A 14,516-nucleotide genomic window follows, 5' to 3' on the forward strand; every position below is an offset into this window, starting at 1 on the left:
TCAGTGAGTAGTATGGACTGAGAAAAACAATCTGACCAAGAGCATCTGTCCCTTGGCAGATGAGTGTTCTCTAAACAATGGAGGCTGCAGCAACCACTGCTCTGTTGTTCCTGGAAGAGGAATCGTCTGCTCCTGCCCAGAGGGATATCAGCTCAAGAAAGATAATAGAACTTGTGAAATCGTGGACTACTGTGCCTCCCACCTGAGGTGCAGCCAGGTGTGTGAGCAGCACAAGCACCTGGTCAAGTGCTCCTGTTACGAAGGCTGGACCCTGGGAGCAGATGGGGAAAGCTGCACCAGTGTGGGTGAGTAGAGGTGGCAAACCATAGACACAAATCCCAAAACACCTTGAAAAAAATAATGAAATCACTCTGTTTATTCTGTGTATCACCTCTAAATAATACAAGTCATCTTTAACCTATTCCACAACCTCCTGGAAAGGACGTGTCATGACATTCCTTCCTATTGTAGTCCTTAACCATGTATCCTGATTTCTACTACCGTGGTAACCTGACCCTGATCACAGTAATCTTCTCATAGCATGTTTCATAAATGAAACATCACACTTTTGAAATTGTACACCATCACAGCTGGACGTCAGATAATGATGAATTTTTCTTATCTTTTAAGTCATCTTGAGTCCCAGTGCCTTTCACAGAAATGTGGATAGAACTAAAGATTTTCTGAAATATGCTGAGGAAAAAAATATTAGGCCTTCACTGTAATTAACTTCCAGAGGAAAGAGGGCATCTCTTTCGTTTTATTAATGTAGGCTTCAGGCCACAGAAGCTGTTACCAACACAATGAGTTTGTATCCAACACAAACAATAATAATGGATAGAAAGAGAAAAGATAAGTGGTAGATTTTAGATAGATTATCTATCTATCAATAGATAGATGCTAGATGAGTTGATTGATTGATAAATAGGCAGAAATATTGTAGGTAAATAGAAGATAAATTGATGCTAGATACAAAGACAGAAAGACAGATGGACGGACAGATGGATGGATGGATAGATGTACATATTTCAAAATATCATTAACATTCAACTTTGAATATCACTGCTAATTCAAAATGGTGACTAAGAACTCCTAAGGTGCAGTTAGACTTTAAACATAAAATTTCTTCTTTGTTGCCCTTCACTTCCATCATTGTTTTCATGATTCTTTTTTAAAAAAAAAATGTGTCTTTGTATTGAATGTGATACACATGATTACTCATCTTAACACTAGAAATGTGAAGCGAAAAGAAAGTCATCTATTCTAAGACATCTAATCAATAAAATTCTTTGGGAACTATTCAGAGTATTTACAGGACAAGATGAAATTAGGAAAGGAATGAAAACACCTTATCAAATAAATTTCAAATTATGACACCAATACAAACAGAACCTTTGTTGTTTCATCCACAGATATGTCTTGATTAACCTTGATGACTGTATTTCAATATATTTATTTTCTAGCTTATGTACTTTTACAGTAAATTTCCAGTTCTTATGCTTTTTGGAAGTCCCTCAGTCCATAAGCTTTATTGGACTTCCAAGAACCTGTGCATCATGAGCCTTCATACATTTTATCTCTTCTACTAAGGTGACATTTTTCATTGCCTCTTTTCTAGAAATCCAGTTTATGTTTTAAGACATCTCTAAACCAAACAGTTGTATTATTTAGTTTTTCATTCTCATTCCACATATGTATTTCCCTATGTAGGATATCATATTACTGAGGATGTGTGGTCATGGATCGATTTGCCTTCTTATAGTCCTATATTTTCTCTTTTTTCTTATTCATTATTTCAATGAAATAAGATAATCTGAAGTCAGAAATCAAATTACAGAATTTTCCCATTTTCAATAGCATCCTGTTTAGTTTAAGAAAATTAATATGCAGCCATAGACTATTATATTTTCAAATATATTAAATAATTTTATCATTTTAATTTTATTGTCTTAGGTGGTAGTGTGTGATTGTTTTCTCCTGTTAAAAACTGAATCCTTACCTATAATATTCAGGTATTTTTCTTCTATACTTTTTTTTTTGGTGGAACTGTCACCTTTTTATTCCTTTTTTATATTAATTACAGTTTATTTACTTTGTATCGCAGATGTAGCCTCCTCCCTCATTCCTTCCCAATCCCATTCTCCCTCTCTCATCTCCTCCCTGCCCGTTTCCAAGTTCACTGATAGGGGAGAACCTCCTCCCCTTCCATCTGACCCTAGTTTATCAGGTCTCATCAGGACTGGGTGCAATGTCCTCCTCTGTGGCCTAGCAAGGCTGCTCCTCCCTCGGAGAAGGAAGGAAGGTCAAAGAGACAGCCATTGAGTTCATGTCACAGACAGTTCCTGTTCCCCTTACTAGGGAACCCATTTGGATGATGAGCTGCCATGGGCTATGTCTGAGCAGAGGTTCTAGGTCGGAGAATCAGTCTTGGTCCTTGGTCGGAGAATCAGTCTCAGAAAAGACCCCTGTGCCCAGATATATTTGTTCCTTTTGGAGTTCCTGTCCTCTCCGTCTTACTAATTCCCCCTTCTTTCATATGATTCCCTGCACTCTGCCCAAGGTTTGGTTATGAGTTGAAGCATTTGCTTTATATACTGCTAGGTAAGAGTCTTTCAGAGGCCCTCTGTGGTAGATTCCTGTCCTGTTTCTTGTTTTCTCCTTCTTCCAATGTCCGTCCCATTTGTCTTTCTAAGTGAGGGTTGATCATCTTACCTCCTTTTTTTTCTCCAAGATTCTAAATAAAACGATCCACAGAAGAGACTAAAAAGAGACGTTTGTTGTGTATAGTAAAGAAACAACAGATCAGGTTAGACATTAAGTATGTTATGATCATAGTTCAGTTGAAACCATAACGTATTCTTTGATATAGATGAAATTATTAGTATATCAGAGGTGGACTGGCGTCACATGAAGTTACCAATGAGTTACTAGCTAATAACTTTCTACTTTTCTAAAGTTAATTTTTTTTTTCTATTTACTTTGGAAACAGTTCATTTAGACACATGGGTGATAACATGAGGTATTTTCCATATAGGTTTCATTCATTCTTTGTTTATATCAGCATAACTATGAGTTGTAGATTGACAATTTGATTTCTTTTATAACTAATGGATTCATTTTAGTTGGTGGATGATCTCATTAGTTTCTTAACTATGAACTACTCTGCTGGGGAAGGTTTTCCCCTTTATAACATCTTGTTTCAAATATCCGTGTGGCTCATACTTGATCATAGAGGCACTTTTCTTGTTGAAGCCCCACAGACACAGCCTGCCTCCGAGGATGCCAAGGGGCCCTTTCCTACTCTGTGTGCTCCCTTTGGAGAAAATTTCCTCAGCAAGATGTAATCAAGGCCTTTTTAATGAACGTAAGCAGGTTCAGTTAATCCTAATGGAGGTGGTCACAGCTCAGCCTGGGAGGAAGTGCCTACAAAACTATCTCATAATTTGCTTGCTTCTTACCTGCTTTGTTCATGATGTAGGAAGAAAGCAAATATATTAAAACATTAAGGTTGAGATGAAGGTTTCCTTACAAGAATAATTTAGGCAACTGATAATTAATTGCTCCTTGAAACAGGGAAATTAACACCATTGTCAATGTTTATGTAATATACAGATGTTTTATTGTTTGATCTAATTGTCCATGTATAAAATGTTTTATTACATATTTCTGTTATTTCATCTCTATGAAAAAAAAAACACAAAACTCATAGGATATTAAAAATTAATTGTCCTGGAACTCCTAGATATTAAAATAAATGTTTTAGCTTTCCTGAAATCTCTTTATTTCCATCATTCTTTTTTTTAATTTTTTATTAATTACACTTTTTTCATTTTGTATCCCCCCATAAGCCCCTCCCTCCTCCCCTCCCGATCCCACCCTCCCTCCCCTTTCTGCATGCATGCCACTCCCCAAGTCCACTGATAGGGGAGGTTCTCCTCTTCTTTCTGATCTTAGTCTATCAGTTCTCATCAAAAGTGGCTGCATTGTTCTCTACTGTGGCCTGATAAGGCTGCTCCCCCCTCAGGGGGAAGTGATCAAAGAGCAGGCCAATCAGATTATGTCAGAGGCAGTCCCTCTTCCCATTACTATGTAACCCACTTGGACACTGAACTGCCATGGGCTACACCTGTGCAGGGGTTCCAGGTCATCGCCACGAATAGTCCTTGGTTGGAGTATGATTTTCTGGGAAGTTCCCTGTGTTCAAATTATCTTGTTCTGTTGCTCTCCTTGTGGAGTTCCCGTCCCCTCCAGCTCTTACTATTTCCCACTTCTTACATAAAATTCCATTCACTCTGCCTATCAGTTGGCCATCAGGCTCAGCATCTGCTTTGACAGTCTATACTGCAGAAGCTTTCAGAGGCCCTCTGTGGCAGGTTTCAAGGTTGTTTCCTGTTTTCTTCTGGCTTTCAGAGGCCCTCTGTAGCAGGTTCTGAGGTTGTTTCCTATTTTCTTTTTCTTCTGATGTCCATCCTCTTTGCCTTTCAGGATGGGGATTGAACATTTTAGTTAGGGTCTTCTCTTTTGCTTAGTTTGTTTAGATGTACAGATTTTAGTGGGTTTATTCTATGTTGTATGTTTATATGAGTGAGTATATACCATGCGTGTCTTTTTGCTTCCATCATTCTTTATTTGATTCTTTTTAAAAAAAATATGCTTGCATATTTCATGAATTCCTTGTTTTTAATTTCTGAGTAGTATTCCATTGTATAAATGTACCACAATTTCTGTATCCATGCCTCAGTTAAGGGACATCTGGGTTGTTTCCAGATTCTGGCTATTATAAATAAATCTGCTACTAACACGGTTGAGCAAATGTTTTTGTTTTATACTTGAGCATCTTTTGGATATATGCCTAGGAGTAGTATAGTTGGATCTTGAGGTAGAACTTTTCCTAATTGTCTGAAAAAGCACAAGATTGATTTCTAGAGTGGTTGTACAAGTTTACATTTCCACCAGCAGTGGATCCTCTTCAAAATGTGTTGTCACTTGAGTTTTTGATCTTAGCCATTCTGATGGGTGTAAGATGAAATCTCAGGGTCATTTTGATTTGCATTTCCCTGATGGTAGGGACAGTGAGCATTTCTTTAATCATTTATCTGCCATTCAACTAGAAAAGATCTCCCTGAGTGAGGTATCCCAGAAGAAGAAAGACAACCATGGTAAACACTCACTTGTAAGTGGATATTAGACATATAATATAAGACAATCATATTAAAATCTGTACACCTAAAGAACATAAGCAAGAAGAAGGACCCTGGGTAAGAGGATCAATCCTCACTCAGATGTATAAAAGGCCAAAAAGATGGACATCGGAAGAGGGAAAAAAGAGGGATTAGGACAAAGCCTACCACAGAAAGCCTGTGAAAGACTACCCAGCATGGTATCAAAACAGACGCTGAGACTCATAGCCAAACTTTGGCCAGAGTGCAGGGAATCTTATAAAAGAAGGAGGAGATAGAAAGACCTGGAAGGGATAGGAGCTCCACAAGGAAAGCAACAGAACCCAAAAATCTGGGCAAAGTGGTCTTTTCTGAGACTGATACTCCAACCAAGGACTATGCATGGAGATAACCTAGAACCTCTGCACAGATGAAGCTCATGACAGCTTAATCTCCAAGTAGTAACAGGGACTGTCACTGACATGAACTCAGTGGCTGGCTCTTTGATCACCTCTTCCTGATGGAGGAGCAGCCTTCTTAGGCCACAGAGGAATACAATGCAACCAGTCCTGATGAAACCTGATAGGCTAGGATGAGGAAAGGGGAGGAGGACTCCCCTATCAGTGGACTTGGAAAGGAGGAAGGGAGGAGAAAATGGAGGGTGCAATTGGGAAGGGAAAAGGTAAAAGGCTACAGCTGGGATACAAAGTGAATAAACTGTAATTAATTTTAAAAAATTAAAAAAGAATAGGAAGAAATAAAAAAATTAAAAATGTGGTTTTGCTATTGCATTTAATACTGATACTAACTCTCTTGACATTTCAAAAAACATGAAAAGAAGAGGCAAAAAAAATAGTAGGGTTAATGATTAGAAGATTCAAGTAAGTTAGAACCAGAACATCCCTGTTCTTCTTAATCCTTGATTTTTTTTCTGTCATTCTCTCTCTCTCTCTCTCTCTCTCTCTCTCTCTCTCTCTCTCAATGCGGGTAGGGGGACTTCTGAATTTCTTCACAAGCTGGCTTTCGTTATAGTGCTGAGCTGGGTTTTTTGATCTTTGTTTTATAAATTAGCAACTAGTCTTACTTGTTAAATATAATGGTTATAAATGACTATTACTTTTATGTTTTGGGTTTTGATTTAAGAAACCTTACAAATTTCATTTCTCTATTTGTTCTCTTATTTTCTAGTTTTCTAAAGTGCTCTATTTTGTCACTGGCTTAATTTCAAAACACCACTGTTTTTTATTTTTATACTAACAATCCAGGAAATAACTGTTGAGTTTATATATCATTGTAACTGTGTAATCTGCTCTTTGGCAGGCAGTCCCTGGCCAGTTTACAGCACGTTTCTCCTACTATTGTGAAGAACATTATAGCTTTTTTCCTTTTAATCTGAAGCAAATTACATTTTCTCAGCAATGGTACCTTTGTTCTTATTTCTCCAGTTTTTCCTATTTTAGATGAAAAAGTTTTATTGTTACCAATTTAGATTGTATTTTAGGAGAGATTATGGATGTAGATTCACAAACACTGAATTGAAATAGTCATCTTTGGGTACAGTGTGTTCCTCTCTTAATCTTTGATTCTCACATATGACTGTGTGTAAGCTCTTGGCGTGTTCCTTTCTACTCTGAAAAAAAAAATGTGATCTACTAAAATCTATATTTTTTTCACATTTACATCTTAAAGGACATCAGCTTTCTTTACAATTCTAATTCCATGGGTATCAGCAGGCCACTTAAATATTATTTGGCTATGGGGATGGACTTACTGCTCAGTGCTTAAGATTGCCTCCTCCTCTTGATGAGGATCCAAGCACCCACATCAGGCAGTTCAAAATCTGCAAATCCAGCTCTAGGACATTTCTTCAGCCCTTGAAAACATCTGTGGGTGTGCACACATACAGGAGCACACACATGCACACAGAAGTGAAGAAGCACAGTTACCAATAAGAGGGGGGAAGTACTTGCACATTTCTCCCTCAGTGCCTCCTTTCTTGTCTCTGGTCATTCATCACCAATGGCTGTTACTGTGCCACCCTTACAATCTCTACAAATTTACATCCTGTAAACTCTTTATCACAGTCTTCCTCAGGGGTAACTCTTTCAACGTATTTACTATGGTAGATATAGTATATAAATACTATATACATATTTACTACTATATATATATATGCTAAATATACTATAATACCTATGGGTATTAAATATTATCTTAACTTTCATTCTTCTTGGCTTCTCACTATTTTATGAAGTAACATATCAGATTATTAGTTGCACTTTTATTCTTCCAAAGAGAAAATAATGATTGAAAAAGTCAGCAGAATCCTCAGAGGTACAGACTCAGTGTTCAAATATGAAAGAATATGAAAATGTATACTTTGGTTTTAGAGCTCTGAAAAACTTTTAGTCAAGCAAGATCCTGTAAATATTTATCAATAGGGCTTTCTATGCTCAAAGAAGCTGTAATAAATACAAGAACTTAAAGAATCTTTGAACTTTTTTATTAAAATATTTCTAAGGCAATAAAGTATTCACTAAATGTAAAGCCTTTTGTATATGCCTCATGCCTTCTCCACACACAGCTGGCATTTGTGCTCTCAAAAAAAGATGTAGTAGTATTTGTGTTTTTTATATTTCATTAATTATATAAAATACATCATATGAAATGAGTTTTTACTCTCTAAGAGGATTTTACATTTTTGTGCTATTTTTACTGTTCTGCTTATTTCTCCAACCTGATATACAGCACCCTACTGTCAGCTTTTTCATATCCAAGGGCTTTGAGGTTGCCTGCAATGGTGGGCTTTACCAAATTTATGACACATGTGCATGTAAGTATGCACAGTTGAGCTACCATGTTCAAATGTATATGCCTCTTTAACTGGGCAAGTCATTTCATTATTATCAAATATTTCCAAGCAATGTGGATATACAGCACACACCATCCTTGGACAGCTTACTAGAATTCGTGATTCTCAAGCCATTTCTCCACTACTAAGACTAGCCTGCATGAAGCAAGGAGTTCTTCTAGGCCTCCCACTAGCTTAGCAGTTCTGTCCTGTTGCTTATATTGGCCCATTCTCGGTTAATTCCTGTACATAATGGGGACAGTAAATTTATTTTGGCTTGCTTCTCTTTCCCTCTGTAAAGACTTGCCCCTGTGTTCTTTCAGCAGGGCCAAAAAGTACTTCCAGTTTGGGGCTGCCTAATCCGGTAATCTTTGTTTGCTCAAACAAACATGTTGAAATAAAAAAAATAAAAAATAAATAAAAAAAAAGAGGAAGAAGAAGCTTTATGGAGGATGTTGATGTTAGCATTCATATATTTAAGAATAATTCTGTTATATGGGAAACAATCTGTTTTATGTAAATTTTTTACTTCAAAATTGTTTTAAAAATATGACTGGGAAATCTTGGCTGGCATGTGCAAAGCTCTGAGATGGTAACATACACACACGCTACAAAAAACAGTAAAAGCAGGTGAAAAAAAACACCTACTAAAGAAATTAATATCTTCCTCCTGTTATTTTAATCGATATAAAGCTTTATTAGTCCTTTAAGTTTCTCCTGTTACCTCATTATAGATCAGTGTAGCATGTGTGGACTGCTACAGTTCTACACACTGTCTAGGGTAGCTCATTCTTTCTTTCTTTTATATCTTAATTATTTTCAACATTATTTATTTATTTATTTGCTTGCTTGCTTATTTATTCAAGTACACATGATAGAGAAATCACTTTTCCTCTTTCACCTTGTGGGTCCAAGGTTGTCAGCTTATCTACAAGTTTCTCTATATAGTAAGCTAGCTTACTAAACCGTAATTCATTTACCCTTCCTCCTTTTCTTCCTCCTTCCTTTCCTTCTCTTTCTTCCTTCCTTCCTTTCTTTTTTTTATTCTGCTTGTCTTTTTCTCCACCCCTTTTTCATTCCTTTTCTCTTTATTTCAAACTTCGGATTGGAGGGTGGAATATTAGATCTGAATTGAGCTTTGATTTTTGCAGATTTTTTTTTAGATTTTAAAGTTTTAAATCAAATACATAACGCCTTTACCTAGAGAATAGCCCATCCTGCTGGCTTGGTTTTTAAATTTCTATATTTATATTCATTGTATTTTTTCATTCTTGTTTTTTTTTTCTTTCCTTCCACGAATGCAACCATTTAGGTATGTGTGTGTGTGTTCGTGCTTATGTGTTCATGTAAAAATATGTTTGTATACAAGTCAGCCTGGCCATTGGTCTGTTTATAGTTTTCAGTCTTTCAACAAATGGCTTTGGCTTTTTTTTTTTTTTTTTTTTTGGATAATCATTTTTTTCTGTTTTATAAATGTTATTGTCATGTTTATTATTTTTCTTTATTACTTGACTTTATTCAAGTTAAATATTGCTTTGTTTTAAAGGGTAGGTTATGTGAGTTTCTTCCAGAAAGATGTGAAAACATACAGAGACGTTGTTAGTGACAGATCAAGGAAATGATAGCACTCATGTCTACCTTGAAGAACACTGATGACTGAAAGGCAGCTGCCTCATCAAAAAGCCCACATCACAGTGATGATGATTCAGGAAACCTCTGTCCCTGGTGTTCCTTGCTCAGCATATAGGCAGCCCCGACATAGATTGCTACCTCTCCATACTTAACTGCTTAATTTCATTGCCCGTCTGAGATTTATGAGTCTTCCTTCCTCCAGAAAGGAATTTAGTTCTGAGGAAGTATCTACACAGTAGATGAGTTCCCTGCACTGGACACAAGGGCACTTAGAAGAAACAGTATTAGTTGTTGGCAGGCTGTGTTTTCACCTTTATAAAAGTTCTCAGAACTTGTTAAATCCTCACAGTAAATCTGCAAGCTTTAATAATATTAACATTTTTAAACATTTTTAGCAACAAGTAATTTGGGACATAATTTATAAACCATGAAACTCACCATTTCAAAGTATGCATTTACATGTAACCATAACTACATTCTAAGCTGAGAATATTTTAATATTCTCAAAATATTAATTCAGGCTCTTAAGAGTCATTCCTATTGATATATCCACCTCATCCTCTGAGAACTAGTAGTATATTTTGTGCCTCTATTGCTCTGGACATTTTCTGGAAATAGAATTAAACATTATTTGTGCTTTGATGACAGGCTTGTTCCACTGGGCATACAACAGTGCTTGCTTTGTTTATCGATGAGTAATGTCTATTATCTGGTTATACAATACATCATTGTATAGTTATTCACCACTTGATGGGCAAGTAGATTATTCCCATTTGGGAAGTTCTTATGAATAACACTGATATGAATATTCATATAAATGCTTTGAGTTGACATGAATTTATAATTGTCTTCAGTGTAAAAGTAGGTTTAGAATTGCTAGTTCCTATGGTAACTAAATATGGAAATATTTAAAAATTTGAAAAATAATCAAAAGCATCACAAACAATGGCTGCAGTCTTTGCACATTTCACCATCTGAATGTGAGGGTTTTAGTGTATACAGTTTTACCATATGTCTTAGTGACTGTAATCACCTGGAGGGTGGTAGGAGAAAAGTTCCTGTTGTCTTTTGCATTTGTGTTTACCTGCGGACAGATGTGGAGGGGAATATATTCAGATGATCATGACCACTCACTCACCATCCAGACAAAATTACCTAATCACATCTTTTAAATAGGAGCATCTATATGTCATCATTGCAACATACACCTTCTTTATCTGTTTGGATATGAATCTCCCATAAGATATATGTTTGGGAAACATTCTCCTGGTGTCTGTGCTGTCTTCTCATCTTCTTGATGTGTTGTTTTGAAATACACTTTTGTGGCCTGGTAAGGCTGCTCCCTCCTCAGGGAGAGGTGATCAAAGATCAGGCCAATCAGTTCATGTCAGAGACAGTCCCTGTTCCCATTACTATGGAACCTACTTGGACACTGAACTGTCATGGGCTACATCTGTGCAAGGGCTCTGGGTTATCTCCATGCATGCTACTTGGGTGGAGTATGAGTCTCAGGAAAGACCCATGTGCCCAGATTTTTGGATCTGTTGCTCTCCTTGTGGAGCTCCTGTCCCCTCCAGGTCTTATTAACTCCCACTTCTTTCATAAGATTCCCTGCAATTTCCTTAAAGTTTGGTCATAAGTCTCAGCATCTGCTTTGATAGTCTGCAGGGCAGAGCCTTTCAGAGGCCCTCTGTGGCAGGCTCCTAATTTGCTTCCTGTTTTCTCTTTCTTCTGATGTCCATCCTCTTTGCCTTTCTGGGTGGGGATTGGGATTTTAGCCCGAGTTCTCCCTCTTGATTAGTTTCTTTAGGTATACAGATTTTAGTAGGTTTATCCTATATTATATGTCTATATATGAGTGAGTATATACCGTGTGTGTTTTTCTGCTTCTGCGATAGCTCACTCAGGATGATCTTTTCCAGTTCCCAACATTTACCTGCAAATTTCATGATTTCCTTGTTTTTTATTGCTGAGTAGTATTCCATTGTATAGATGTGCCATACTCTCTGTATCCATTCCTCAGTTGAGGGGCATCTTGGTTGTTTCCAGCTTCTTGCTATTACAAATAAAGCTGCCAGGCCACAGAGGAAGACAATGCAGCCACTCCTGATGAGACCTAACAGAATAGGATCAGAAGGAAAGAAAAGAAGACCTCTCCTACCAGTGGACTTTGGGGAGGGGCATGCGTGGAGAAGAAGAAGGAAAGGAGGGATTGGGAAGGGAGGAGGGAGGGAACTACAGGGGGGATACAAAGTAAATAAAGTGTAATTAATAAAAAAATTTTAAATTAAAAAAACTTAAAAAAAGAAATACACTTTTATTTTTTTACACTTTTAAAACTCAGGTAAAATAAAATTTATTTGTTCGTTTTTAATAAACTTTCTATTTTCTAATTGAAGGTAACTATAGTTGCATGTATTTTTTTTAATTTGTATAGTTTTACATCTTACATCTAGCTCTATAAAATAACTTGAACTATATTTATATGAGATAGATAGATGATAGATAGATAGATAGATAGATAGATAGATAGATAGATAGATAGAACAACAGTAATATTGTATGTGTGAAAAAACAGTTTTCCATCACCATCCTTTTAAAAGATGTGTTTTTTTTTTTTTCTTTCAGTGAAAAACACTCTGGGAATTGGGTTTTTGTCTTTCTCCAAGCTCATATGCTCCCACTGATGGTTTCTGCTTGTTTATCAAGGATGTCATGGAGCTAAGGAGACAAGGCATGGATATATATTAAAACAATTTTTTTTTCTTTTTTTTGTTCATTCTGTTTTGTTTCTGTGTGTAGCCTTGACTGTCCTGAACTAGCTTTGTAGACTAGGCTAGCCTTAAACTCACAGACATAAGCCTACTTTTGGCTCCCTGCGTGCTTGGGATTACAGGAATGTACACCATGCCAGGCTTCTTTTTCTGTTCTTAACAGGCCAGCCTGTCTGGGTGAATAAATGAGCTCCGGTTTGAGTAACAAGCCTTCTCCCAATTATTAAGAGAGGAAGTGATCAAGGAAAACACTTGATATTGAGTTCTCATCTCACATTCATGTATAAATGTGCATGTACGTCTGTACACCAGTATACACACATATGTAAACATACATGATACACAAAAACCACATAAGCACACATAAGAATCAAGAAAGAAAGATAATAAGAAAGATGATGACCTGTCTTGGTAAGAGTGGGGTGTTGAAGTCTCCCACTATTAATGTGTGAGGTTCCATGTGTAAATTAAACTTTTGTAATGTTTCTTGGATGAATGTGGGTGCCCTTGCATTTGGGGCATAGATGTTCAGAATTAAGAAATCATCTTGGTGGATTTTATTTTGTATTTATTTTAGTTGAAAGTTCCATTTGTTTGGAAAACCATTTTTCAGCCCTTCACACTGAGGTAATTATCTTTCTTGCTGAGGTGTGTTTTCTTTTATGCAGCAAAATTATAGATTGTGCTGTCACATCCATTTTGTTAGTCTCTTTATTGGAGAATTGAGTCCACTGATGTTGAGAAATGTTAGTGACCAATGATTATTAATTCCTGTTTTATTGTTGTTGGTAGTGTGGGTTTTTTTTATTTTTCTGTAGGACTGGATTTGTGGGTATATATTGTTTAAATTTGGTATTCTTTTAATATTTTGCTTTCTCTGTCTACATAATTAAAACTTTTGCTGGGTACATTATTCTGGGCTGATCTCTGTGGTCTCTTAGAGTCTGCAGAACATTCTCCCAGGCCCTTCTGGCTTTTAGAGTCTTTGTTGAAAATTCAGGTATAATTCTGATAGGTCTACCTTTATATGGTACTTGGCTTTTTTCTCGTATAGCTTTTAATATTCTCTCTTTTTCTGTACATGCAGTGTTTTGATTTTTATGTGGATGGAGAAATTTTTTTCGGGGTCAAACTATTTGGTGTTCTGTAAGCTCCTGTGTGTTTATCAGCATCTCTTTCTTTAGGTTGGTGAAAATTTTCTATGAAAGTCGAACTCCCAAAGATATGCCTGTCTCTGCATCCCAAAGTGCTGGGATTACAGGCGTGTGCCACCATTCATGGACTGATTGTTTTTGAAACAGGGCTTTTCTATGTAGCCTTGGCTGTCCTAGACTAACTTTGTAGATCAGTGAGTCTAGGACAGCCAAGGCTACACAGTGAAACCTTGTATTGAAAACAAACAAAAATAAACAAACAAAGACAATATAATAGCAATAAGAAAACAAAATAAGCTGTTATTGTGATTGGTTTTCCATTATATAGGACTTATGTGACTTGCAGTTTTTAATACATTTCTTTTTTTCTGCATATTTAATGTTCTAACCATGTTTTGCTGTGGGGAGTTTCTTTTTCAATCTTCTTTATGTGGTGTTTTGTTTGATTCTTGTATCTATGTTTATGTCTTTCCTTCATTTGGGAAAGTTTATTTCTATGATATTGCTGAAGATCTGATCTATAACATTTATCAGGGATTCTCTCATCTATTAATTCAATTCAAAGTTTTGGCTTTTTCATGGTATTGCTCAATTTTTTAATGTTCCTTTCTTAAAAAAATAAAAAGGTTATTTTCTTATTTCATTTAGATCCTGAGCTTTGTATCTGAGCCATGATATTCTACCTTCTGCTTGATTAATTCTACTTATAAGACTTTCACTTGAGTTTTCTAGTTGAGTCAATAGCTTTTTCAATTCCATTTTCATTTCAGCTTTGTCTTCAATGTTTTTATACCTTCATTAAATTCCGTTTTCAAATCCTGGATTTTCTTCATCATTTCCACCAGTATTATGTTTTCTTGGGCATTATTTAGGCATTATTGGATTGTCAGCTAACTTATGAAGAAAATAGAAAGTTCAGTATCATAGGTATGAGAACTCTTCTTGT

General features: G+C 36.3%; 1 protein-coding gene across 1 annotated transcript in view; it reads left to right on the top strand.

The window, feature by feature from the left end:
- Positions 1–14,516, top strand: part of Lrp1b (LDL receptor related protein 1B) — a 2,073,786-nt gene that overhangs the window by 1,357,103 nt on the left and 702,167 nt on the right. The window contains exon 22 of the mRNA XM_055599725.1: positions 60–305. Coding sequence (XP_055455700.1) covers positions 60–305 — 246 coding nt within the window. The remainder of the gene's footprint in view (positions 1–59; positions 306–14,516) is intronic.

The sequence above is a fragment of the Psammomys obesus genome, unplaced genomic scaffold (genome assembly GCF_907164565.1).
Source record: "Psammomys obesus unplaced genomic scaffold, mPsaObe1.curated_primary_1811, whole genome shotgun sequence".
In the NCBI taxonomy this organism is placed as follows: Eukaryota; Metazoa; Chordata; class Mammalia; order Rodentia; family Muridae; genus Psammomys; species Psammomys obesus.